General features: G+C 40.7%; 1 protein-coding gene across 1 annotated transcript in view; it reads right to left on the bottom strand.

The window, feature by feature from the left end:
* The window catches only part of EXT2 (exostosin glycosyltransferase 2), a 159439-nt gene that overhangs the window by 115788 nt on the left and 15985 nt on the right, over positions 1-27666 (bottom strand). The window contains exons 4-7 of the mRNA XM_074230510.1: positions 26030-26146; positions 21226-21421; positions 16771-16910; positions 15260-15353 (exon numbers count right to left, since the gene is read on the bottom strand). Coding sequence (XP_074086611.1) covers positions 15260-15353; positions 16771-16910; positions 21226-21421; positions 26030-26146 — 547 coding nt within the window. The remainder of the gene's footprint in view (positions 1-15259; positions 15354-16770; positions 16911-21225; positions 21422-26029; positions 26147-27666) is intronic.

Below are 27666 nucleotides of genomic sequence, written 5' to 3'. Positions count from 1 at the left end.
GCTACACCTGGTGTTCTCCAACGACTGGCTATTTGCTAAGGTATAAAAAGTTCATAAACAAGAGCAAAAAATATTAAACACTTACTTCACAGACCACAAAAGGATAAAACTTACAATCAATGAGATACATTTAAAGAATTCAAATGAAAACTAAATGCAATTAGTCAAAGAGTAAATCATGGAAAAAATTTATAATTCTATCAAACAAAATAATGAGTAACACACCTAATAGAACAAAGCTCATTGAAACCCAAGGGTTTTTTTCTCTTTTTTTTTCTCTTTGTATTCTTGGTGCCAGCATTGTGCCTGCTGTGCAATAAATGTCATCAATGTGTGCCGATTCATTTTTTGGTTTTTTGACACCAAAACTAATGGGATGTGTCTAAAGCAGATGTTAGGGGAAAGTTCTCTTTCTAAATATTTACATCAACAAAAGAAATCAATAAATCCATGGGACTTATAAATTTTAAATATATATTTGTGTGTGTGTGTGTGTGTTTGTGTGTGTGTGTTTGGATGTGGGTCCTAATAAAGGAGCCCTAAAACCTCCCAACAACCTTTGGAAGGAATGAATTGCTAATCATTATTCTCATTTTACAGATGAGGAAACTGAGGCAAACAGAGATTCAGAGACTTGCTAGTCAGTGGTCTGAGGTAATATTTGAATTCAGGTTTCCTGACTCCAGATCTATTGTCAAGCTTCTAGCTGTCCAATGACATTGACATCTAATTTACACATTTTAATACCATATCATACTCCAAAAGAAAAAAAAATTATCAAATCAGAGAAACTTGACTTTTATGAAGAGATATATACTGTCTTTCCAACATTAAATATTTTATTCTTTTATCATCTTTGCCTATCTGACAAGTATAAGGTGACCCACAAAGTTGTTTTAATTTGCATTTCTCTTCTTATTAATGATTAAGAGCATCCTTTCACATAGGATTGTTAAGAGCAAGATGAGCAGAAGTTGGAAAACAATTTTACAATGACTACAATAATGAAAAAAGAAAAGGAAATAGGAAAATCTTGAGCACTGTAATGCCCCATTATGATTTCAGAGTCCTGACAAGAAACCATGCTCTTTCTCCTCTCAGCATAAAAAAATGGCAGAAAGAGTAGGACTAGACCTACACAACCAGGATGTTCATTGGTTTTGCTTAATTGTATTTCTTTGTTTCATAGAAGAGTTCTCTGGACAATAAAACATTTTTTTAAAAAAAGATAATATTTATCTACAAATCCATCATGTTCTCCTCTGTAATACAGTACCCTATCAAGATTGACTCTGATAAAAAAGTTATTGCTATTAACAGTTCACATTAATAAACATTTCAAAGTTTAAAAAGATATCTTCTTTAAGTAATTATTGTACCCATTTTACATTTACATTTACCCATTAAACTGAGTTTAATGAGAAGGGAAGTACCTAGAAGAATGGACTTTGAGACATCAGCTCCCATGTTCTTTCCATCATCTTCTTTGTTTCATTAGTGCTTTTAGCAATTCTCTAAAAAATTTATTTCTTTCCACTTATACTTTTCTCCATACATATTTCTTTATCCTCACCAAAGTATAAAGAATGTTTTTATGGAATTTTTGTTTTATAAAAAGTGGCAAATCTCATACCCAAAGGAACCCTACAAATAAGAAAAATAATGCAATCTGAAATTGTGTATTGCTTATACAATGTAAATGCCCACACCGGATGAGAAGCTGTATACAATATTGCCATCACATGGAAATTCTTTGTCTCTACTGTCTGCTCTGCCCCACCTCGAACAAGTTTCTTCAGCCTGTTAGAATAATAACTCATATTTATGTTGTGCTTTTGGTTTGCAAGGCACTGTCTAGAGTCCTAACAATATCATTAGATCATGTTTTTCATTAATGAATAAACAGGCCTGTTCAAGTGAGTCTAGCCCACCTCCCTCTCATCCAAAATAGAAACAGTTCTGTAACAAGGAATTCTGGGTCATTAAAAAAGGATCTGGACTACTCAGACTTGTTCTTAAAATCCATTTAGCCAAGGCTCCAGTGAGAGGATGGAGGGAAGGCTTATTAGAGGATCCTTGGAGGAGACGTGTTCTCCTCCCTCTGAAGGGCCTGGGAGGAGAACAGAGCAGGGAGGGGAGACAGGGCTCTGTATAAAATGCCTGGAAAAAAAAAATTTCTGGTCAAGAGATGCCAAAGACTGAAGCTTCCCTCCAGCCATTGGCCAGGGTCCAGAGAATGGCTTTTCCTTCCCCTCAGCTGTCTGCTAAAAGATTACTGACTGTGATTTTCCACCAAGGAGAGAAGGGAAGAGCCAGGGTGCCCGCTTCTCTAGGAGTGGGAGTGAAGGAAAAGGCCAAGTTTCCCAAGACCCAGGACTTTTACCAAGTATCTGAGGGCATGACTGAAGTATCAGCTGATCTAAAAAGAAGCAGTAGAATATTGAAAGACCCTTTCTATCTGATAAGGCGAGCCAAGAACTGGGCTGGCAAAGGTGCCACTGGTCACTCAAACTGCCTTCAAAAAATGCTCCATCTATTTAACCATCAGGGACTCCCAGTTTAACTGGCTAATGTTGTAAAGGAAAAATTAATAACAGAATGGCATTTTTAGTCACAGGATTTTTTTTAAGTCTCTTGAAAGCCCCTTGAAAACCCTTCATGTTCAACTCTTACTGCCTTGCTCCACCAGCCAAATACAGAAATCAAGGATTGATTTGATGCCATGTCAGTTAATTATGCCACCCTATGGGCTGCCTCCCTGTGGCTGCTGTGCCCACCTGATCCCTTCAGATCTTCCTGGCACTGTTTCAGTTTAAGAATGAGCAGTTTCACACAGCAGTCCAAGCTCCCTGGAGCCAGCAGTGAGGCCCATATAGCTGTCAGCAAACTGATAAGAGCTTTCAAATGACTCCACAGGGCCCTCTTGAAAAAGGAGAGCCAAAGGAACCCATAAAGAAAGGGGGCAGGGGCCATGGAAACCAGCCCCCTCACACCGTTTTTAGTGGCCCTAAAATGAGTCACAGATTTATGGGAGTCTTTTAGCCTTCAGTCCCAGTCCTTGGAGACATTAAGCTCACCTCTCTCCGGCTCTCCAACAGAATTTCTTCAAGCACAAGATGAAGTGGACTGGGGTGGGGGAGAGGATGGGAGACAGACTTAAGATGGTACTAGGGAAAATTTTACTTTATCTAATGACATTGTCCTCCATTTAAGCATTTTGAAAAGATTTTTCACAAGCCCCCTCAAATTCACCATTTGGTCTGATTTTAGACCAAGCAAAATTATTCATATTTTCAGTTCTGACCTTGAATAGTCATGTACAAAAAATAAAGTTTTTAGTTTATGTGTTTTCCCCCCCAAATGAATGAGTTAGTGTTAGGGAGAGAAGGGTGGAGCTGAAGAAAGAAGGAAAAGGCCAAGAATATTCAATAGTTTTCATTGGGAGTATATAAAATGACCAAATAAGACTCTTCCCCTTTCTCCCCCCAGCATGCCCTCTAAAATATAGAACCACTTAATTTTTATCTCCTTCTTCCTTGTGACCTATAATTAAAACAGGGGAAAGTCAAACTCCAGATAACTCTAAGTGGTAATCTAACTGGTAATTTTGAAAACATCTAGCATGCCCATAGACCCCGTACCTTGATTTATAGCCTGGTTTAAATGAAATAAGCAAGGGTCTGGGAGCTTAAAAAAAAACAAAAGGAGGGATTCAAGTCCCAGCTTTGCTTACTAGCAGTGTCACCAAACCTCTCTGTGTCTCAATTGTCTCATCTATAAAATGGAAACAATAATAGTACATTCTCTCAAAGAGTTATGAAGTTAATGTCTTAAATGTCTTAATGATTTAAAACCCTAAATTGTTTTGTTGTGGTTGTTGCTGTTCAGTCATTTCAGTCATGTCTGACTCTTTGTGCCCCCTTTTGGGATTTTCTTGGCAAAAGATACTGATGTGCTTTGTCATTTCTTTCTCTAGCTCATTTTACAGATAAGGAAATCGAGGCACGCAGTAGCCCAGTGACTACTCCCACAGTCCAATGTGAACTCAGATCTTCCTGAGTTCTATCCACTCTCTCTCTATCCATACGCCACCTAGCTCCTCTATAAACTTGTATAAATACAAATTATCATCATCATTATTATTATTATTATTATTATTATTATTATTATTATTATTATTACTGACTTTCAGAGCCAGAAACATGCTTAAACATAACCAGAGTGGAGTTCCTTATAATTCTTGAAGACCACACCCACAATCAAGATCTTGATTCCAAAAGTATCCTATTATAATCAGCCAAATGCAGAAAGGAAGTAAATATTTTCTGGTGGGTTTTCCAATGCCAAGCTATTGAAAGTGAAATGGATTGTAAATCCAAACTTCAGGGATTCTAGTTCCAGCTGATTCCCCTAACTAGACATGAAAGCCATTTCATGGTTCTGGCCTCCATTTCTCCATCTGTAAATTGAGAGGGGTAGATGGAATCATGTCTGAGATTTCTTCCAGCTCTATAATTTTTTATAAACATCTTTACTGATGGTGCATTCTCCTTTCATGAATTGAGGGCTTTTTTTTTAAGTTAATGCATAACTTGCTCTTGCTAATTGTAACGGTTCCATAGAAACAATGTTCTCTGCCCTGTTGGTGTGAAAAAAGCCCTCTGTGACTGAATCCCTTCTTTCCTATTCAATCTCAACTCCCACCACATGAAGTACAAAAGATGCCAAGGTCCATGGTTACAAGGAGTCGATCTCTTCTCTTTTTACTTCATTTTTTCCCCTGCAAATATCATCTTCCACCCTAATTCCCAACTTCACTTTACCTAATCAAATCTTAATCCTATCACTCTATCAAGGAATCTTTTCCAATATCTCAAGCTCATGATGACTATTCCCTGTCCTCACCTACTGGCTCTCTTCAACACTTATTTCTGTCATTCAAGGAGACGTAATTTCATCAAAACAGGTGCTCCCTCTGCTTCTTCCAACTGATAACAGAAAAACCCTCCTAGTCTCAGCTGATGGTCTTCTGGACCATCAAAACAAGTCACCATGTGGCATCAGCCTAGGTCACACCATGGCATCATCCCAGTGTTGAACCTACCCAAACCCAATCAGACTTGCTCTAAAAAACAAGCAGGCAGCCCATACCAAGCCATGTCCATGATATCTTGGCCGAGCCTTGGAGAATTCTGGTCAGCTTTAGGTCAGAGAAAAGGAGCATGACCACAGAGGGTGTTGTCTTCCAACATTTTCTAATTATTTGATGTCTCTAAGTCCCATCCACTCTCACAATTAGGCTGCAGGCTCCTTAAGGGCAGAGTCATAAAGACTCATAAAAAGCCACTCTTTGGGTGCCCCCTACCATGCCCGACGTAGTCCTAAACATATAATGGCCACTTAACAAATATTTTTCAATCGATAGGCATTCCCCAATTTTTGGAGTATATGACCTCATGCTTTTGAAGGGAGTTGTGATATATTGGGAAAAGCAATAGTTGTGCTGCGTTTCAAGGCTAGCTCTCTTTATTTACTATCTAGCAAAAGTGAGGAAGTCCCTTTATTTCTCTGGGTCTCAATTTTCTGATCTGGAAAATGAGGAGATTACGTAAGTCAGTTCTACTTCTAGACCTATGACAAAACTAGCCAAGTACAAGACCATGTCATGAATCACCCTGTGTGTTTTTGTCACTACCAAGAGCCTTCCAGAGCTCCTAAGGAAAGGGGTTTTATGCTCTTCCCATCTGGACTGTGAGGATTTAAATCTCCAAGCCTGGACCAAATACCTGCAAATCAACCCAAACCTTAAAGACAAGAAAATTTATTTGCATACCCTAGTGGGCTATAAATTGGAGATAGTTCTATTAAAATGCTTTTCTTGGCTTCCCATCAGATATCTGGCAAACAAGTCTTTTTTTTTCAGTAAGGTTCTTAATACCAAACTTGGAAAAAAAAATGCTCTTATTTAAGAATCTTACCCTAAATGAGCTCTTCTTAGTCTGTTCTGATTTAAACAACACATGTTACCAGGATACTTCATGATTTGGATTTATGAGCCCAAGAATGCTCACACACAGAGGATGCAGTGCTACTGACAACATGGGAAATGGGCAAACTGTGAAATTTCAAATCTCCTGCAAGGCGTTATCATTGGATGGGGAGGAGCGTGCAGGGAAGAAGCCACAATTCTCTGAGAAAGGAGTTTCTGTTCCATTGACCATATGAACATCAACATATAAGCTGAGGGTTAGGCTTCAGCCTACAATATCTAGAATGGGGGCAAGCAAGCATGGAGTAGAGACCAGGAAACAACTTTCAATAGCATTTGACAAAAGGAAAAATATTTAGTGCTTTTTAAAGCCACAAGAACCCAATTTATGGAAAATCAAATTTCCCAGTGGGGGGCGTGGGAATGAGAGACATTGCAACACAAGCCCTAGAAATTACAAGTAAAACCTCATTCACATTGCTTTGCTTAGCCTCGATTTCCAGTGTTGTGTCCAGTCTTAAATGTCTTAAGCAACCACTTCTCCTAGAAGACGGTTCCATGACCTAATAGTTTTAACTGTCAGGAAGTCTGTCCTGATTTTCAGCCTCCAGCTATGCCACACAAGCTTCATGGTTGGAGCAGAGTTGTGGGCAGCAAAGCAGGGACTACTCCCAGGCTGCCCCTTACCCACTGTGTGGTCCTGGATGGATAACTTGGGTTTCTCCTCATCCTTACGCTCCTCCCATACAAGATCCAGATCCCTCTTCTAACTGTCCATCTTAGGGGACTGAGCTGAGATACCTTTTCTCAAGTATAGGGGAACCCATGGGAAATATTAATGAATGCTACTATCAAGCCTCAAGTATCCAGAACTGCCAGGGAATGAATGGGTGAGGATATATAGACAAACAAATTAATTTTTCTTAATCCCTTTGGATGGAAGCTTTTCTATAAATATTCCTTAACTTCTAATGGGAAGGACACCAAACATAATTTCATCTCTTCTTGATGACCTTGGGTCTTTTTTATACACATATAGGTCCTCAGAGCTTCATGAAATACATAGAGATGTATATCTCTACACTGATAGCCCTGGACTGGTCTCCTTTCTAAACCTTTGCTTGTCTTTTTTATCGTTTTTGTCTTTCTCCTCTCTTCCTGTCAATATTGCTGCCTCAGTTCTTCCCTGTACCAGTCCTTCCTTCCCTTTCTAATTAGTTGTGTGTTAGAAATCAAATGTACAAGCACACTTGAACTGCATGTAAACCAGTCACCCTGGCCAGATTTCTGAGATAGAATGAGTAAAGTGAGACACACTAGGTGACACTGGTAGTAGTATCACTCACATGGAGTGGTGACAGTCACAGAGGGCTTTCCTCCCAATGCCCCAGGCTTGCAGACAAGTGAGCTGCTTGGACAGTTCAAATGGGATATTCTTTCTTTCTTCCTAATCATTATTATTCTTTCAACAAGCACCAGCCCCATAATTCATAAAACTCTCTATTTTCTAAGCAAAAATAAAACATCAAACTCCCAATAAGATGGTTCCTTCCCTTCCATAGACCATCATGGCCATTAACTACCCTGCAGCAGCCATCCTTCCCTTTGCCAAACGGTCTCCCTCCTAGACTCTGGTGCCTCTCAGTCATGTCTCTGGACTCTCTGAACAAGCTCCTGGTGTCTTCCTTGCAAACCTGCCTCTTCACTTCCCCTTCCTGTTGAATCCTTTTCTTTTTTTCCTTGCTCTGATTCATAAGTAGTTTTGGGGTTAAGTTCCCCAAACCCATGATTCTCTATTCATTTTTGGCCTTGCAGGAATCCTACAGGGACTTTCCCTACTCCCAGTCCCCTCAAAACAACTGATACTGAACCTGGTTCCTATAAAGAATATAAGGAGAAAGGAAGAAATTCCAGGGAAAACATGGGGAAAGTCCTAAAAGCAAAAAGAATCCTGTGATATGAGGGAGAGGGAGAAGGATCTCAGACATCAGGGACAGAAACCCAAGACATACTCAACTGACTGAAGAGAAACATATTTCTACTGGGCCCAGACTGCGGGAGCCAAAGAGTAAGGGGACTACTTCTTCCATCTCCAAGGCTCCTGGTCATGGGAGCACAAAGCAGAGTTCAAAGGCACGGCAGCCTGCTGACTTCCACCTCCTAGTGTGGCTAAGGTCAGAGGTCACTGCTGCTGGAGCCAATGACCAATAAAAGTATGTTTGGAAACTCTACCAGGCAGATAAATTAAGGATCCATTTACACCTTCCCCCCATCCTCACAAATGCTTCTTACTATGTGGTCTGGGGGGACAGTGTCTTCCTGGGTCCAATTTTACTTTATTTGTGACTTTGGCTGGAGGGAAGTTTGGGGAATATCAACATTCATCTGACTGGAGGATCATACCTAGAGGAATCTTTTTCTCTATCTACCATCTGTAGAAAGGCAGATGACTGTGTTTCTCCCTCTGCTGACCTCTCTTGATATTAAAAAAATCATAAATCTTGGAGCCAGATGGAACCCCAGAGGTCATCTCATCCCACTCTCTCACCCAAGTCCAAGGCTAATGAGTATCAATATCCATGTTCTAAGCTTCCCTAAAGCTGTCTTAATCACGCCAAGACATCACAAGCTTTCCCTCAATGTACTGACTATCCTTGCCCTGCAAATTTTCAGATGTGTATATATCACAGCCTTTATGCGTGCCACTGATTCATCCTTGTGAGGCACAGCTCACATGGGAACCCATTCTACGACACAGGCGACTGCTTTCTATGTTTCACTTTAGAAAACTTTCAGAGGCATTGAGGGATTGTAACTCCTCCTCTGGCATGCAGGTAAACTGTGTCAGAGACATGATTTGAACAATTAGTTCTCTTGGTCTCTGATTGCTTGGAGGAATGTGTGTGTGTGTGCACGCATGCGCACATGTGCACACACTAATTTGAATACAATGAATTAAGGAAAAAAATAAATACTTGGTAAAGAAGAAAAGAATTTGGATTTCTTAGCTTAAAAATAGAAAAAGGTCAGGTGCCTATTCAAAGACAAAATGCAACCAGGGCAGGTAAGTATATATTTGTCTAGTATCTTGAAATTTTAATAAAAAAAAAAACAACTTTCAGCCAAAAAAGATGAGGGAGGGGGAAAAAATTTCCTGGGTATATTCAAGTTAGACACCATAGAGAGAATCTACAAAATTAGAAAAATAGTTGTTGAAATCTTGGAGGGAAATAACAACTTCCTCCTAGAATTCCTAACAGTAGAAAAGGAAAACCAGGCATAGTTTGACACATAACCTAGCTTTTGAGGAAAATATATTATCAAGAGTTCACTGTGTGGGTCAGTATCAAATCAAAATTCTAAAGGGAATCAGCCAACAAGAGCTAGGAAACTCCAGAATGAAATTTGAAAACCCAAAGGGAAGCAAGGGAGGCAATTTTGATCACATTGGAAATGCCAATGTAGATACACCAAGAACTCACCAAACAACTTTAATAGGTTGTAAGTCTGAGGAACTGAGAGATAGTCATGTTCTCTACAGTAATAGATAAGTTAAGAAATGGAAAGGTTTAAAGGGAACGATTTTGAGTTCAGAGTTGGACATATTGAGTTTAAGATGTCCAGCTGAGGGGCAGCTAGGTGGCGTAGTAGATAAAGCACCGGCCTTGGAGTCAGGAGTACCTGGGTTCAAATCTGGTATCAGACACTTAATAATTAGCTAGCTGTGTGGCCTTGGGCAAGCCACTTAACCCCATTTGCCCTGCAAAAACCTTAAAAAAAAAAAGATGTCCAGTTGAAGATTAGCAAAGAGGTTAAGAGTAAGCAGGGTAGGTAGATGTGAGAATTGTCACAGGGAAAATGAAATTAAAATTAATTAAATCCATGGAGCTGATGAGATCACCAAGTCAAGTGGTAGAGACAGAATTCTGTCCCTCTATAAGACAGGGATAACTATGGTTAGAAGGCATGATCTGAAAAAAGGAGGGAGAAGAACAGACAAATAGGTAAGAGAAGAACCAGGAGAAAACCTAGAAAGAAGAGAGCATCAAGGAGAAGAGCATGATCACCAGACTGCAGATCAAGGAAAATGAGGATTAAGAAAAGGTCTTTGAATTTGGTAACTAAGAGATCATTGGTAATTTTGGATAGAACAGTTTCAGTGGAATGATGAGGCTGGACCTCAGATTATAAGAAGTCATGAAGAGAGTAAAAGGAAAGAAAGAAGAGGCACCTATTATATAATGGTCCTTTGAAGGAGTTCAGTCACAAAGGGATAGAACAATGGTTAACAAGGATGGAAGGATTAATTGGTTTTTGTCAGGATGGGAGAGATATGGACATGTCTACAGGCAGCGGGAAATGAATCAATAGAATAGAAGATTGAAAATAAGTGAAAGAATAGGCAAGGCAAAAGAGGAAATCTGCTGGAGGAGATGGGATGGATCATATGATTGAGAAAGTAGAAGACACCTGAGTGATATGGGATAAGGAGAAGGAAGACAAAAAAGTTCATGGTGCTTCAATTTTCCCTGTAAAATATGAAGCAAGTTTTGGAGGAACTGCTGCAAAGAATGGGAGAAAGAATTGAAAAGGGAGGTGAAATGGGATTACTGGTGAAGATCCAGCTGAGGTTATGTAACAAGAATCTGTAGTGGACTTAGAACAGTTGAATGATTTTCTTTGCTCAACAGCATGTATAAAGAAGGGAAGGCAATGAATGGTGGGAGGAATGAAAGGATGAGGCTTGACTGGGTGTAATTTAGGAATTTGTTCACCAAGGGATTCAAGACAGAGAGAAGAGGAGAGAGTGAATAGTATAAGGGAGATGGTCTGGGAGAGAACTGATGGGTCAAAGGACTGAATCATGAGGATAGAGTAGAGTTTTGTAAGGGAAGGCAGAGGGATAGATGGAAAACCAACAGATTATGGTCAAATAAGGGAATTTAAGAATTCTTGAATATGGAGATGGTAAATTCGTGATATGATAGAAAGATCAAAAGTATGACCATCTTTGTGTGTGGCTGGCAAAAGGGTGTAGGAATAGCTCATGGAAAATGGGTGAGTTTAGGAACTAAGTTGTTAGGGTATTTGAGGTAGAGTCAATATGCATATTGAAGTCTCATAATGTGAAGAGAAAAAATCATGAATCACATACCAAATTCACTGAGGAAGGAAGGGGAGTGACCTGAAGAGCTCTGAACAATAGCTACTAGAATTTTGACTGGCACATATGAATATCATGGACTTCAAAAGGAGGAGAATTTACTTAACGATAAAGGTAGGGAGAAAACTTGAACAAGACAATGGGAAGCAAGGAGGATTCCAATTCCCCCACCTGAACTGATGAGAGAAGAGGAATAAGTTAAGGCATTGTCGATATTAGAAACAGTAGACAGGGAATGTATGTCATCGGAGGGAGTCAGATTCTAGTAAGAGCTAGCAGGTGACAAGACTAAGAAGAAAATATTTAGAATGAAGAGAAATGTGTTGTCTCCAGAACCTGCATTCTGCAGGGCACAGTGGAAGAGCTGGGTGATATTTGGTTAAAACTTTGGGGTAGTAGGGCTGAGGTGGATGAGAATAAGAAAATGGGAACTAGTAGGTAAGAAATGGGGTTTGAATGATAATAATCTAGAGGAGTGAAAATCACTGGGATGTCCAAGTTAAAGGTATTAAACTCTATCAGGGAAATACTATGTAGTCTTCCCACAGTTTACAAAAAGCATTTGATAAAATGCCTCATGTTACCCTCATGGAAAAGATAAAGAGATGAGAACTATGGGACAAAACCCTTAGACAAAGTCAAAGCTCCCTACATGGCCAGGTATCAGCTAGGAGAGTCACAAAGGTTAGGCCAGGACAGAGGCCTAGGCATCTCTATCACTAAAGGGAGCCTTCAAATTGTAATTCATTGATGCCAACTAAGGGTGGTGTGCTAGGGTTACCAGAAGCACCGGGTGCTTTATCCCACTACTACAATCCTCTCCTCTTAACCCTTCTGCAAGACTGGGCACAGCTTTCAGAAGCTGCACAACGGACTGAGCTTCCAACATGAATTCCAGGCCTTATGCATCCACAGTCCTTGTCCTACAGAAACTGCAGAGCTCCTTGGCCACTCTGGCTAAAGGAATGTCACTTCCTGCCTCAGTCTCCAGGGACATGCATCCTTTTCTGCCACCATCCAAATACCCAAGGCGAGCTCTCTGGTGGCGAGTTCTTCTACCCAGTTGATGGGCAGCCTCTGCCCAGTATGAACAACCCCAGCCCTCAAGTCTCCACTTCCCTCCCTCTCTGGACCTGCTCCTCGGGTGGCTCTAAAACACTGCACAGTCCTGATCCAGTTAGGGTGCCAGGATTGCTAGCTCTCCGCAGTCAAGGGGTCCTGCAGGGAGTGCTGTTTCTTCCCCCATCCCCAGCTAGCAGTATGGGACTCTGAGGAAGGATTTCCAAGATGGGAGAGGAAACAAAGTGGCCCCAGAAGCTGGCTGGGAATCTATCCTTGAGTCCAGAGGCTGAGGAGATGGAGACCCCTGGTGGTTACTCCTCCCCCTGCACTAGCAGGGGAATCCTTAGGTCTCACGTCTTGACCGGCTTCTGGTTTCAATGAAATATCCATTAGGCCCTCAGAGGTCATTGCTTAGAGAGAGCTCACTTTGAATTCTCTAGACAGAATTCATTAGGTCTGAAACTGGGGAGACCTGGGCTCAAATCCTGCCCCTACCACTTTCAGCTGAGTCAGCCTCCCTATCTGAAATGGGGATTATCATAGAAATATCCCCCCAGGGTCTAAGTGAGGACCAAAGGTCTCAAAGCATCTTGCAAACTTGAACATTTTCTCTGTAAAACTGAACCATTATTCTTAGAGACATATGTGAAGTGCCTACTATGCGGAAGGTCTATGCAAAGCCCTGGAGATGCCCTCGAGCAGCTTCCAGTTTACTGGGGGAGATAAAAGTAAGTAAATCTATAGAAAAGGGCAGCTAGGTGGTAGAGAGGATAGAACACTGGCTTTGGAATAAGGATGTCCAGAATTCAAATGTGACCTCAGACAACTGACACTAACTAGCTGTATGACCTTAGACAAGTCACTTCAACCTGACTGCCTTGCATTCAGGGCCATCTCCAATCATCCTGATTCATATCTGGTCACTAGATCCAGATGGCTCTAGAGGAGAAAGTGAGGCTGGTGACTTAGCACAGCCCCCCTCACTCAAATCCAATTTATATGCTTATCATGGAATCACCTCCCTGATGTCATAGTCCTCTTTGAGAATGAAGGACAAGCATCAAATTATAGAAAGGAGCCTAGAGAGAGGATTACGAGCAATGGTGAACAGAAGGAAGGTGCTGGGTTAGAGCACATCAAGATCAGTTTCAGACAAAAAGTCTGACCTGAGTCCAAATCCTCCCTCCAGCCTTATTGGCAGGGTATGACTGCCTCAGATTCCTCCTCTGTAAAATAGGATAATAATAGGACCCACCTTACCAGACTGATGTGAAGAATAAATAATATTTGCATTAAAGTATTATACAGATGCTCAATAATATCATCATTCTTATCATTATAAGAAGGAAAAATAAGGAAATTCAGGGAATGATGCTCTAATAACTCTTCCATTATGCTTTGCTCAATTTTAAAGGAAGAAGTACCTGAATCGTCAGGGAAAAGAATAATAAGATATGTAAAATCCTACAACTGATAGATTGTTCCTGGTCTCTAAAGCCACTGATGAGAAAGTAGGAATGATTTTTCCTTGGTACAAAACCACACTTTTCCACAAGGGACAAAGAGGAAATACTCTCATCTTTTATAATCATGAAGGATATAGAATTATTTATATTCAACTCTGTAGCTAGATGACACATTGGAGAGAGCACTAGGCCTCTTATCAGGTAGACTCACCTCTCCCCGAGTTCAAATCTGGTCTCAGACACTTACTAGCTGTAAAACACCAGGTAAGTCACTCCACTTTGTTTGCATCAGTTTCTTCATCTGTAAAACGAGCTGGAGCAGGAAATGACAACTACTCCAGCACATTTGCCAAGAAAATCTCAAATTGGGTCATGGATAGTCAGGCACGACCAAACAAACTGAACAAAAACTGAATCCAGAGCTAAAGAGGAAGATGGCTAGCAGACCAGGAAACACTGCTCAGCAATCACTCAAATGGGAGATAACCAGACCAAGTGTGTCAAACTCAAATGGAAATGGATCCCCATGGACAGGATCTTAACTTGGAAAAACCACAAGTGAAGGCTCTCTTTGGTGTTGTGTCTTTTATTTCATTAAACATTTCCCAATTATATTTGAATAATTTGGGTGGACACCTCTGCTCCAGGTTAAACTCCTGGCCCTGCCCCGAGAAGCCTATGACCTTGGTCAGGTTCTCTAACCTCTGAGCTTCATTTTTCTCTTCTATTGAATAGGGATACTATTTCTGTTTTGAGACCCAAATTAGAAAAGTTTTGAGACCCAGTTTATAACTGTTATAAAGTGCTTTATAAACAGATGGAATTTTTTTTTCAATGTTACTAATTTATTTGAGGCAATAGCAGTTAACTACTTATCAGTAGATGATATTTTTAAGTTTAATTTTTTAAAATTGTTCCCAGGCTAATATCATAGAATTCTGTGGTTGGAAGAGCCATCCAACACATCCCAGAAGGAAATCCTCAATGATGGTGTGCCTCTGTTTGAAGGACTCCCATGGGGGGATCCCCTCCTTGCAGAGGCAACAGGCCCAGTCTGCATATGGATGGGTCCTGGACTAGCCCATGCCAGCTTTCACAGATGCAGTCTGGTTTCAGCTATTTGACATTCCCCTGTCCTTTCCCTAACTCTGACTCCTCCTCCCTAGAGCTGCCATTAACTGTGACCATGTGCTCCTTTTTCTGCTCAGGAGGAAGCTCCTTTTGTTAGGCCAGAGTATACCTGTCAAAAACATTCTGAGAGCTCTCACCTGAAGTTCTCACTGACCTTCAGTTCCCTTCTCTGTGAAGTGAGAGGGCTGGACCAGAGGGTCTCTGAGACCTCTCCCTACTCTATGATCTCATGGCCCCACGCCCTTCTGCATACATGGGAAAGAGCTGCAGTTCACACATAGCTGCTTCCCCAGTTTCAGAATATAGGAGAGGAAATCTATCTCAGTGACAAGGAGGATGCTCTTTAAAAGGAGAAGGGGTGGAAAGCAGTAGAAACCCACCATTGTACTTAATAGGAGGAGACTCCAGGAGGGAGCCCACACTTTCTACTAGTCAGTACCCCCTTACCTGTCTCTGCATTTCCTCAATCTGTCTCTGGGGAATACTCCTCAGCACGCTGTACATCTCTCGCATTTTCTCCTCAGGTATAACCACAGATGCCCTGAAAGTTAAAAAGATCATGGATAAGAAGAGGGGAAAGTAATAAGTTCTTGGGAAACCAATGCTGAAATAAACCAATTCCACCATTCTAAGCAGATCTGCCAACAACCTCAGGGAACAAGCTGAGGCTAAAAGTTACTTCTACCTTATTGTAAGGATCACAATGAGGACCTGTCTCTTTGGAAGGCAATAATATCTGGGAAAAGGGCAGCCAGGAGGAGGAAGGGCCAAGGTGACAAACTTTATTGATCTGCCTTGGGTTAAAATGCTAAGGATATCACAAAGAACAGATAATATCAGACATAGACAGGTCTTCAAGAGAGTATCTGTTCTAGTTCATCCTGACAAATGGTCATCCAGTTTGACTAAAGACCCCACTGCCTCTCAAGGCAATTTATTCCATTTTGGGACAGATTTCATTCTTAAAAAGCTTTTTTAAATTTTCTCAAGCTAAAATCTGCCCTTGTCTAATTTCTATGCATTTTGGGGTCTGCCATGGAAGTCAAGTTAAAATAAGTCTAATCCTTCTCTCACAACAGTCCCCTATACTTGTGAAGACATTGATCATGTCTTCTAATAAATCATCTCCTCCCTAGGCCAAAGATTCCTGTGCTTGCTCCTTGCACAGCATGTCTTATAGCTGCCTCACTATTCAGATCACCCTCCTCTGAACAATCTAGTTTGCTAATGTCTTTCCTAAAAGAATGTCCTACAATCAATATATATTTTTCCAGATGATGTCTGGGCAAAGCAGATTCTAGGAAGACTATCGTCCTCTCTATCACAGAGAACATGACAGGAAAAGCCAAGTCCATGACCAGGAGTCAGGTTAAAATAGCCATTTGTATATACTACCCCAAGAAATTCTCTTGTATTGATTCCTAAAATGAACCAGGACTAGAAATCGTCATTCACAAAAGTGGTCAAGAAGAAATTAAATAAGCATTCAAAACAGGAATAGGCAGAGGATAGAAGATGCCAAATAAGTTTCATCAACCCTTACTCTTGACTCTTATGTCTTCCACAGAATTATCACACAATGACAATTCACATCATAAATACTATTATAAAACATTTCCACAATACTCTACAAAGGATTTTTTTTTAACAAAACACTTTCCTCAAAGCAACTCTATGAGATGGTGAAAATTTAATATGTCTACTTTACAAATGATGAAAGTGAGGCTTATAGAGGGCAAGTGACTGGACAAGAAGGTATCTGAACTATTCTCAATGTTACCCCTGCCTACCTCTCTAGCAACCCAAAGCTCCTTCATTTGACCTACAAAAATTCAAGAACATTTTTCAACTCTACAAGTCAGGCTCATCTAAGTCCTCTTAGCAGAAGCAACAGGACAACACCCTGGAAAGGGAAAATAAAGCAAAAAAGACAAGGCAGAGAGTAGAAATCCACATACCTCTTCCAGTCCAGAACCTCCGAAAAGGGCAGGATATAGGAATCAGCAATGATAACTGGGACACAGCCGGCCTGCAGAACGTCACTCAGAGCTGCCTGGCCCAGGCGGGCTCCACGAAGGACCACACAGAAAGAAGCTTCCTATAGATGAGAAAATCAATGATGGAAGACTAAGAGCTAGACCATCTCTAGGGATATACCCACCTAAGACTCTGCAGACCAAAATTTTCTACGATTTGAAACCAAAGGAGGTGAATGCATCCAGTTACTACAAGTTGAGCTTTTTTAAAAAAAAAAAAAATTATTTTTAACCTCATTTTATTAAAATTTTGAGTTCTGAATTTTCTCCCTCTCTCCCCCTCCCCAAAGCAATAGGCAATGTGGGTGGGGGAGGGGGAGGGAATGAAGTGAAAACCAGTGTTCTGTGCTGCGTTCAAATTCCATTGGTTCTTCCTGCCTTATTTTTTTAACTGTAGTGAGTCTTCACTAATATAGTCAGTCAGTCCATTAGTCAATAATTACAGAAGGGGCTCCTCTGTGATATTGTTAAGTATCAAGTCCTAAGGGCATCTTTAGGGGGCCCCCCATCTGGGAAAATACTGACAGGAAAGAGAACCATAAGTATTAAAGAATAAGAAACTAATCAATGGTCAAAAAGTTCACAAAATTTAAAACTGGAAAAGACTCACTTTTCTCATCTGAAAAATAAAGTTCAGAGAGGTTGTGATTTGTGCATGATCTTACAAGTACAAGTAGCAGGAACAAAGTTGGGACTCCAAATCCCTGCCTCATCCATCACCATGCTGCTTCATAATAACACCCCTCTCCAGACAATAGTGACAGGAATCACTTTTCGAAACCCAACAATCTGATCTGTCACAGTCAATTTATTTCAAACCTAGCAAGGCCATTTAAGGCCCCAGAACAATGTCCCCAACTCTAAGTTGGCTACATGTTGCTTGGAAAAGTCAGATTTTTCATGTTGCAGGAGAGATCTACCAAGGATACAGTGGCAGGAGGAACCTTAACCAAAGGTTTTTATCATATCCTCACAGACAAGATAGAGGAGAAGTTAGAAGACTAGAATAATTAAATTCAAAGAATAATGCTTAACTCATATAGTTCAATTGGGAGAAAAGCTCTAGGCAGATGTTTCAAGACTCAATGGTCAGTTCTTCCTTGTTCTACATCATAGTCATGGACCCCACAGAAGAGACTGAAGACATGATGAACACATCTACAGATGAAATAGAATTGGAAGGGATCAGTTCTACACTGGTTGATGATACAGAAGTCAAAAAACAAGAGAGGGAAAGGGCAGGTGAGAACAAAGATGAAACTAAATAAGAATAAATACAAAATCACACCTTTGGCAAAAAATCAACTGAAAAAAAGGGAAAAATGGTAAAAAACCAATGTAATAATCATTTATGTGTTAAGTCAACAACCAGGGCGATATGGTTGTTGTTCAAAAATCTAGAGCAATCATAGAGCAATCCATTAATAAAAGTTCAAGGTTCAAAACAAGAGATCTTCTTCCCTGGTCTGACAATACCTGTAGTGCTATTCCATCTCAGGTTCCACATTTTTAAAAGGATATTGATAAATTGGAGAATATTCAGCTTTGGGAGGCCCAGAATGACAAAGGGGCTGGAAACCATGCCACATGAGGATCAGTTAAAGTAGTAACTAGGGATTTTAACTTGGAAAAGAAGAACTAGGAAGGGAAGTAGGGGACAGAGATCAGAGGAGAGAGATGAAATCTGACTTCAAATATCTGAAAAGCTGTCAATAAAAGAAGGATTAGACTTATTCTGCATGACAACAAAGAACCAATGGGTAGAAGCTGCATTGAAAAGATCTCAATTTCATTTTTTTTAAAAAGTAGAATAGACTACTGTGGAAGAACAGTCTGGATGACCTTTGATGGAGATACTCTAGAAGATTTTTGTCCAAATGCAGACTGGACCAAATGACCTCTGCAGTCATTTCTAACTTTAAAACTGTCCTAGTAATCCTTGGAATGTCTGTTGTAAATACCACAACTGAAAAGGCATATTAACAAAATGTAGAATTACCAAGACGAAGAAGGATCACGGCAAGGAGGAAGAGTTAATGAACTGGAGAATGTTTTAGCTTGAGAAAGAGAGGACTAGGGGCAGCTAGGTGGCGCAGTGGATAAAGCACCGGCCCTGGACTCAGGAGTACCTAGGTTCAAATCCGGTCTCAGACACTTAACAATTACCTAGCTGTGTGGCCTTGGGCAAGCCACTTAACCCTGTTGTCCTTGCAAAAACCTAAAAAAATAAAAAAAAAAAAAACAAGGGAGGACTAGGGTGGAATTGGGACAAGAGGGAAGCATGGCATTACCTTCAGATTTCTACAGGACCTTCATTTGGAAAAGTGATGAAACTTTTTCAGTTTTCAGAGAACTGGAACTAGAGCTAGGAATCACCAAGAGTCAAAATTCAATTTGATACATAAAAGAATTTTCTGATAACCAGAGTTGTTCAAAACTTAAATGAGCTGTCTAATGAGAGAGGAAGCTTCATAACACCACATGCATTTGAGCAAAAAGATGTTGTAGAAGATATAGATAAATAGAATGAGAAGTAAAGAGGAACTGATCTCTGAGGACCCTTCAAAAGCTATGATCTTCTGGCAATCCTTGAGTTTTTGACCACCTCCATTCCACAGGAGCACTGAGAATAATCCAAGGCTCCCACACATCTAACAACAACTCCACAGCAACATCTACAGTTGCCAGAAGAAGACACTGTTGCCTGGGAAACTGCAGTGAAAGATGAGGAATAATAACAGTTGGCAGGTCCTATCTTGTTTTTTCAGATGTGTGAAAAGATATTATGAAAATCCCAAATCAGGTTTCAAAGGTAACAAACAGAAAACTCACTCTGGGGCGGGTGTCAAGCCTTTGTAACAGTAAGATTCTTTTTTTAGTACCTTTTGGGAAGAAGCAATGAAGCAACTAGGATGAGTCCCCCTTCACCAAGAAGAACAGAGAGGAAAAAAGATTCATCTAAGCCTTCTAAGGAGTTCAAATACCTTTGGAGAGAAAAATATTACTAAGCCATTAAGGGCATTCTCATTTAGGTAGAAACTAAAGGAAACATGTCCAATCTTACACTCACACATAGACTCTAAAATTTTTCTTAAAAGATCACTTACTCAGGCACTACATCCAACCTTCCCACCTGGTGTTTACAGGATCCAGAGGGCTGCAAGAGGAGAAGACAACCAGGAAGAGACCCTGAAACTCCAAATCCCCAAACTCTCCCTATCCTCATCTCCCACTCTTCCCAAAAGATAAGCCACTATTTTGAAATGTTCTGAGCTAAACAAAAAGAGATAAAAGAAAGCTATGGGGAAAACTCAATATTCTAGACTCCTCTAAAGATAAATGAGAAAGACACATAATTCCAAAAAGAAAATGAGTCACTGTATCTTCCAGTGGCAGGTGGAAGGGCCCGATCTGGCCAGCAGAGACAGCTATCCAGATGTGGACACACAAGCTGATAACCGTTTTTCCTGTCTAGACAAAGATTCCTATAAATACATCTGCTCACATCATCGCCGTTATCAGCTAGACATTCCAGAGGGAGATGCCCTGCTTTGTGAGGAAAAGTATTTTAACAATCTCAGCATGGGCCAGCTCTCTTTGGAGTTCAAAAAAGTACCCCATCTCTTCGAGAGCTCTCCTTGGGCAAGCCCGTCTGCATTTCAAGTAGCTAAGCGAACAAAACTCAATTGTTCTCTTTGACTGAGGGTTTCAGAATTCTCCTTTCCCTGCCCCCACACCCAAGGAATGCTAAACATCTTGCCTATAAAAACATCCCCAGAGGAGTAGATGATGCTGTTCTGCCTCTGGAGGATGGAAGTGTCACTCAATCAATTGAGGCAAGGAATCCATACCCAGGATAGAGGGGCCCTGTAGGCACTGCCCACCTTTCCCTGGGAGGGAAGCAGCAAAGGTCACTGCTGTCCTATCCTTCCAGCTGGCAAATTGAAGAATACTGGAACTCTGGTCTGGTCTCAAGGCAGCAGGAAGAAGCTAAACAGGTTTCCCTCCTCTACCAAAATGGTTTATTGGCAAGTCTGTCCACTGGCCTGTGGTGTTGGGATGGCCTTATTTAGAGCCAAGTCACAGGACCAGAAGCCCTAGATTTGGAGAGTCAGTTATCAACCATCTTAATGCTTCCTAAATTCAGCTTAAAGATTAAAAACAAAACAAGAAAGATTAAGTGGCTTGCCCAAGGTGACCTGGGGAATAAGGAGCAGAGCTAAAATTGTCCTCAAAATCTTCAGGCCTCTAAACTCAGTACTCTCTCCATAGCATGACCTCACAAGTTATCCCTAAATATAGTTTGGAGCATATGAAGCAACCATGTTTCTACATCACACTTTGCCTAGTTTTGAGATGGTGAGAAACAGCACTAACCTGGAGGACTTGGGGATAGTCAAAGACCTGGTCCTTGTGGCAGCGTTTGCGCGTAGAAAGGACGCCTTCTGAGAGATTGGTGCACTTCTCCAGGAGCAGCACTGCCTCCCCATGCTTGGCTTGGAGGGCCTCCAGGTCAGAGCGGTACTCAGGATGAAGAGCCATCTGCGATGACAGAAGAAAATACCTCCTGGGGCTGAGAGGAAGAGATCAAAGTGATTCGAAGGCCTCAGGCAGATGCTCTAGGAAGGCCTAGAAAGTCTTTGAAGTTCGACTTAGAGCACAGAGCATTCCCCCTTTAAAATATCTGTCAGGGAATGGGCCTTCCTTTATTTTAGTTGGGAATGATGGCCCTTTAGTGCCACTTTCTGTCCAGTACATATTTCACAAATATTTATTAAGTATGCACTGTAAACAAAGCCTATAATTAGATGCTGAGGGTGAAGCAAAGTTAAAATATGAATTAGTTCCTGTCTTTATGGAACTTAGAGGCCAGTCAGAAATCAGATATACAAATAACTAGAATATGCCAGACCACAGTATAAGAGCAGAAAAGTGGACAAGATACAGATCCACAAGTAGACCCATGCCCAAGGATGGTTCTGACAAAGTTTGAGGATCTCACCAAACTTAGCCAAATCTTCCCCAGAAAGGACTAGAGACAGAGAATGAGGTTGGGGGGGGGGGGGGCGGGGGAAGCTGCCTCATAGATGTCTGCCAGCCATGCCAATCTATGACTAAGTTACATTAGGACAAATCCCCTTTGTTCTGTACAATTGTAAATATCTATATTATTGTTGAGGGTAGAAATTCATTTTTTCCTCTTAGCTCCTCAATAAAAATTCCTTTTGAAAAATGTCGTGCATGGCCTATCAGAAGATTTGGAATAGTAGCAGGACTTGTCCAGTCACAAAGGACCAGGACAGGTTGCAGCTCTGAGAACATCCCTTTCTTCAAAAGGAGGACAAGCTGATAAATAAATGCAGACACCCAAAGCACTCAGCTACCACATCTATATGAGTTCAAGGTGATATGGAACTGTACCTCCATGGATGACTCCCCATGGATATGGGGGAAAAGAGTTTTATAAGAGACAAGATTAGCTAGAAGCCACAAAGTCAAGGTAACAGGAATCTAGTAGAAATAACATGGGATCTGGAGTCAGAGGACCTATGTTCAAATCAAGACTTAGGACACATCTAAATTGATCACAAAATTACTTCAACTCTCAGTTTCAGTTTCTTTATCTATAAAATGAGGCAGATGGGATCTGATAACCTCAAAGGTTCATTCTAGTTTTAAAACCTAGGATCCAAAGAGAGTTTGAGAATCACATTTGAATGGATCACTTGCTGATTAACAAAAATGAGAGGATTCTTGTTATTTTCTTTTTAAAGAGCTTCCAAGTGTTTAGTTTAATTAGGAATGGCCACAAGACTGATTTCCCTCCATGTGCATAAAACAGTGTGTATTCAGAGTTGGACTGGCAATAGAGGAGCAAAGCCCTGGTTCCTCTTGGCAAAGATCTCTCCACCCTCCTGAAGAGAATCGCCAGACCTCAAAATAGGGCCGAAAGGATTACTGAAAGCCAATACTTCCTCTAGAAACGATATAGAAGGAATAATACCGCTTTGGTCCAGCCATGCAGACTGGACTCAAGCAAATAACTAAAGCAAAATGTCACCAACAAACTGGGTCAATTCCATGAAAGCTCTGCCCATTCTTATGAAAGAATGAAATGGATAATGCTTCAACTTCTTTCTGATATAGGCCAGTACAAGAGGGCCATACTTGGCCTAGAACACTATGTATTCTAACACTGCATGATATCATATGGTTAAATTAGTGAAATATGTTCTTAGGAGGCTAACTTAAAGAGAGGTCAATTAGAAAGCTCACTCTTGGCACCTAAATCTAACTGAAAGAAGGAGCTAGAGTTAATCTGTTACCCAAAGCAAGTCACCCATACCTTCCTATAAAATGGGGATAATCACCCTTGTACTACCTACTTTACCCTATCTTGGGGAGGTGACATTGGATAGAAGGTCAATCATTAACACACAAGTAGGTATCACTTGGAGGCTGATAAAATGCTCTTCTTCCAACAACCCCATGAAGATGAGAATACCAAGAATACTATAGCCATTGATGAATTAAGCAAGTGAGGGCTGAAAAGGACAGCGATTTGCCAGGTCCCAGGACTAAATTAACATTGGAGCTAGGACTCAGGCTCCAAATCCAGGGATTTTTCTCCTACCCCATCAATGAATCCCTCATCTTTGTATTTAAGTTTTATTTTCAACATCATTAGAATATTATGTAGTGCTTCAAATAAAGAAAAATGATATTTCTGGGAGTGATCCAATTAGGACCAGGGCCAAAAACTGATTTCATTCCTCCACTAAATCATAAGCAAGGGCTGGGGAGAGGGTTTGGCTGAACTTCACTGCACGGAAGCCAAGTGAAGATTCAGGAAGTCATTTAATTCACACACATCTCGTCAATTTCTTTTCCCCACCCCCCAGTTCCACCACCTCCCCCAGTTCCACCACCTCCCCCAGTCCCACCACCTCCCTTTGCCTCATCCCTTTGGATTTAAACAGTCACATGTGAACAAAGGAAAGCATCAAACTATCCCAATGACCTATTTATCTGGCATTCAAGACTTTCCAGAATATGATGCCACTCTCCCTTTCCAATGTTAGCAGATTTTGCTCCTGTCTAAGTCAACCCCCAACTGGACTGTCTCCTGAACAGACTCCCCTCTCAGTCGTCTTACATTGAATCCCATGGTTCCTTCTGTCTAGAAGGTCCCAGACTTCCTCATTTACTGAATTCTTACCTCATTCACTCACATTCAACAAGTATTTCTTGAGCAGTCACCATTAGGTTAAACAGTAGAGACACAAAGTAAGAAAGGAAACATTCTCTGCCTTATTACACTTTAAATCCCTATAGAAATGCTACCTTTTCTCCTCCCTTCCATTCAGTCTTTTTTTATATAGCTGTCATTTGGTGGAGTCCAGGGGCCTCAAACACCAGCAGCCTGAAAAACTCCCAGAGGCTGCCCCAACAGATTCAAATTTAACTGGGAAATGCTTAAGACAAATAAAAATACAATGCAAGAGAATTCATGTTAATAAGGACATAGCCAATAGAGATCATTTCCCCTTGGAGTCAGAAAATGTGGCCAGCAATTCAGATCTGCTGCTTATCATCTGCATAAGCTCAGATTAAAGTAAAAATTATAGGGTCTCAGTTTCTTTATCTGTAAAATGAGAAAATTGGCCTCGGTGAACCTATGGAACCTCATATTGTGCTTGTGCTTTTTCCCTATACCCACCATAAGGCAAGTCCCACATGGGCAAAGACCCTGTCTTAGCTAAACTTCCTGTCTTCTCCAACCACCTTTCCAAATTCGGCCCTGTGGAGCAAAAGCATCTTTAGCACTACTGTGGTTACCTTCCCCTTTTCCCACAGGTAGAGGTGCACAAATTTTTAACAAACACATTTTGCGGGGAGATTTGTTTTATATGTCCTTTAAAAAAAAAAAAGGAAACTCACTGATGTGGCTTCCAAGAATCTCCCAATAGTCCAAATTCTAAATTTTAAAAAAACACCACATCACTTTCCAAGTCTCTCCCTTTTGAAAGCTGTAAACTCCTAATTTAGTTTCTTTTAAAGGAAATAAAACAAACATCCTATAGGAAGTCAAGATAGGTTGCAAAACACTTATAGGAGTGATATCCCACAGGTTCCCATTAGGGAAAAACCAGTAAAAGGAAAAGAGGTGGGAAGATTGAAAATAAAATAAAAGACACTAGTCTGACCACCCCTATGCAAAACTCAAGAAATGTGGGAAACATCCCCAAGAATTCTCACAAAGTCCAACAAATCTAAAACACTTCTCTTGCTATGCCTCCAAATGGGTGGTGAGATGGTCCTTACCTCTGTTGAGAAACAGAAGAAGAACTGTTCAAGACAGAAGTGTGAGTTTGGACAGTAAAGGGAGACTGGGTTCTTCCCTTTCAACAGCTATCAGTCAACCACCACACAAGGCCCTTCCCACTCAGCTACAACCTAGTCCTTCCTTCCATCTACCCAGAAGAGTGGAGGGATAAATAGGACTCTAGAATTTAATGCCTTAAAGTGTCTTAGAGAATAACATCACCATATGGCTGGCATGTTTCCCAGCCATGTTACATACATGACCTCAGAGCTCAGAGAGGGGTTAAGCAATTTGTTCAAGTTGACAAAAGTTTCCAAAGGAAGACCACTCACCATGCTGTCTCTCCTAGGCCAACCCCTTTATTTTACACATAGGGAAACTGAGACCCTAAGAGAGGAAACAACAAGAAAGCATCATAGGGCTCAGGGCAGGAAGTGATCTTCTCCCACTCTCCTATTTTACAGATGAAGAAACCCATGAACCAAGAGATGAGACAGCTGGCCATGTCAGTGGCTAAGTGGTTGAACTTGGCCTCAACCCCAGGCCTTCTGACTCCACATCCAGTATGCTTTCCATTACATCCCTTAATTCCATTAGACCCCACACCAAGTCATGATGAGGTCTGCTCCCTTCATTACCAACCCCCAGGCCCTAATAACCAACCTATAAGTAGAAGTAAAACTGTTTCCAGATCACGAAAACTTCTTAGTGTTGAAATAAGAGCATGGGAGAGTAGGGGAAAGGGAGAGGAGGGAAAAAAGCCCTCAGGACTGTAGCTAAGTGCAATGCCTATGTCATGCCTCATAGACCTTTCATCGTATAGAGAAAGAACAGGTTGTGTGGAGAACACCTTACCCTGGTCCCCTCTCTGGTAGGTCCACCTCAGCTGACAGGGAGCTATAGACAGGAATGCTGACATCATAGCCTTGGCGATAGGTCCATGTGGAAAAGCCCCCACCAGCCAGAAGAGCCCTGAAAATTAAAAAAAAAAAATTCAGAAAAAATTTTTTAAAGAAGGGTTCTAATTCTTTCTCCAACTCAAACATACTAAACCAAAAGAGATTCTTTCTGGGACAATCAGTGTTTCCCATCCTCTACTCTTTCTTCTCCTAGGATCCCAATTGAAGTCTTCTTTAACCACTTCTACTGTAAAAAAAAAACTTAATCTCAGGGAAGAGCTTCCTAACATCATATACTCCCCCTCAGAAATCCCCTCCCCAATCATTATGATTCTTGTGTGATTTGGGTAATGACAGGTGTCTGCTCAAGGCCCATTCAGCCACCCAGAGGGAAAGCAGAAAGGAAAAGAGGGAAAGGGAAGAAGAGGGGTAGAGGTGGAAGTCAAAAGAATAGAGAACTTTTTAAGAAGCTGGGCTGTGAAAAGGAAGGCCAAAGAACAACAGTTTTAGGAATCATAGTAGGGTCCAATGGAGATTTTGTGAGATCCTAGAAGGGAAAACAGATACTCTTGGTTCCCCATGGACACTACTACACTTTTCCCTGGGTGTTCATCATGACATCTCTTTGATATCATTTCTTACTCTCTCTCTCCAACCTTCCAAAGAAAAGAGAAGGCTTAGAAGTACCAGATATCAAACTAAATATTACAAAGTAATACTTATCAAAATGTTTGGATACTGGTTATGAGCACAATAATCATCCATATCCAGAGAAGGAACAGTAGAATTTAAAGGCAAATCAAAGTTTACTATCTTCAATTTTTTAAAACAGTCGTCTTATGAATTGTCATTTTTTTCCTAATTTTTTTCTTCCCTTTGAATGTGATTCATCTTTCACAATATGAACAATATGGTTCTATGTTTACAGGGTTAAATAGATGTACAGCCTATATGACATTGCTTTCTGTTAGGGGGAGGAGAGGAGAAAAATTTAAAAAAAAAGATTGTTGAAAACTATCATTTCATGTAGTTGGAAAAATAAACATTTTAAAAAAAGGAAATTGAGCACAATAGCCTAGCATTTGATAAAACCAAAGATTCCAGCTACTGTACTAAGGATTCACTTTCCAATAAAAACTGCTGGGAAAAATAGAACACATCACAGCAGAAAGTGGGTATAGATCAACATTTGATACCATAGACCAAGACAAAAAAAAGTTAGAGAAACAAGGAAGAATTTATGACCAAAGGAAAGGATCATAGAAGACAAAAAAGGCCAATTTTAGTTATATAAAACAAAGGAAATGAATACAACTAAAATCAGAAATTATGCAGGTAGGAAAGACTGAGGGGAGAGAAAGTTGCAGCAGTTTCTCTGCTAGTTGTCTCCATTCTAAGATAACTATTTCTGAAGTGTCACTCCTGTATTTGTGCTGTTCCCCCTCTCCCACCAATAGAATGTTAAGCTCTTTGGGTGCAAGGGGCTGTAGCAATCTTTGTATTTGTATTCCCCTCTAGCATGGCAGAACCTTCTAGTTATGGAAGAACTATGGGAAAACTGGTTACTCAGCTCCAGCTTCTCTCCTACCCAGG

The sequence above is a fragment of the Macrotis lagotis genome, chromosome 3 (genome assembly GCF_037893015.1).
Source record: "Macrotis lagotis isolate mMagLag1 chromosome 3, bilby.v1.9.chrom.fasta, whole genome shotgun sequence".
Taxonomy (NCBI): Eukaryota; Metazoa; Chordata; class Mammalia; order Peramelemorphia; family Peramelidae; genus Macrotis; species Macrotis lagotis.
This window is presented reverse-complemented; position numbering and strand designations above follow the sequence as displayed.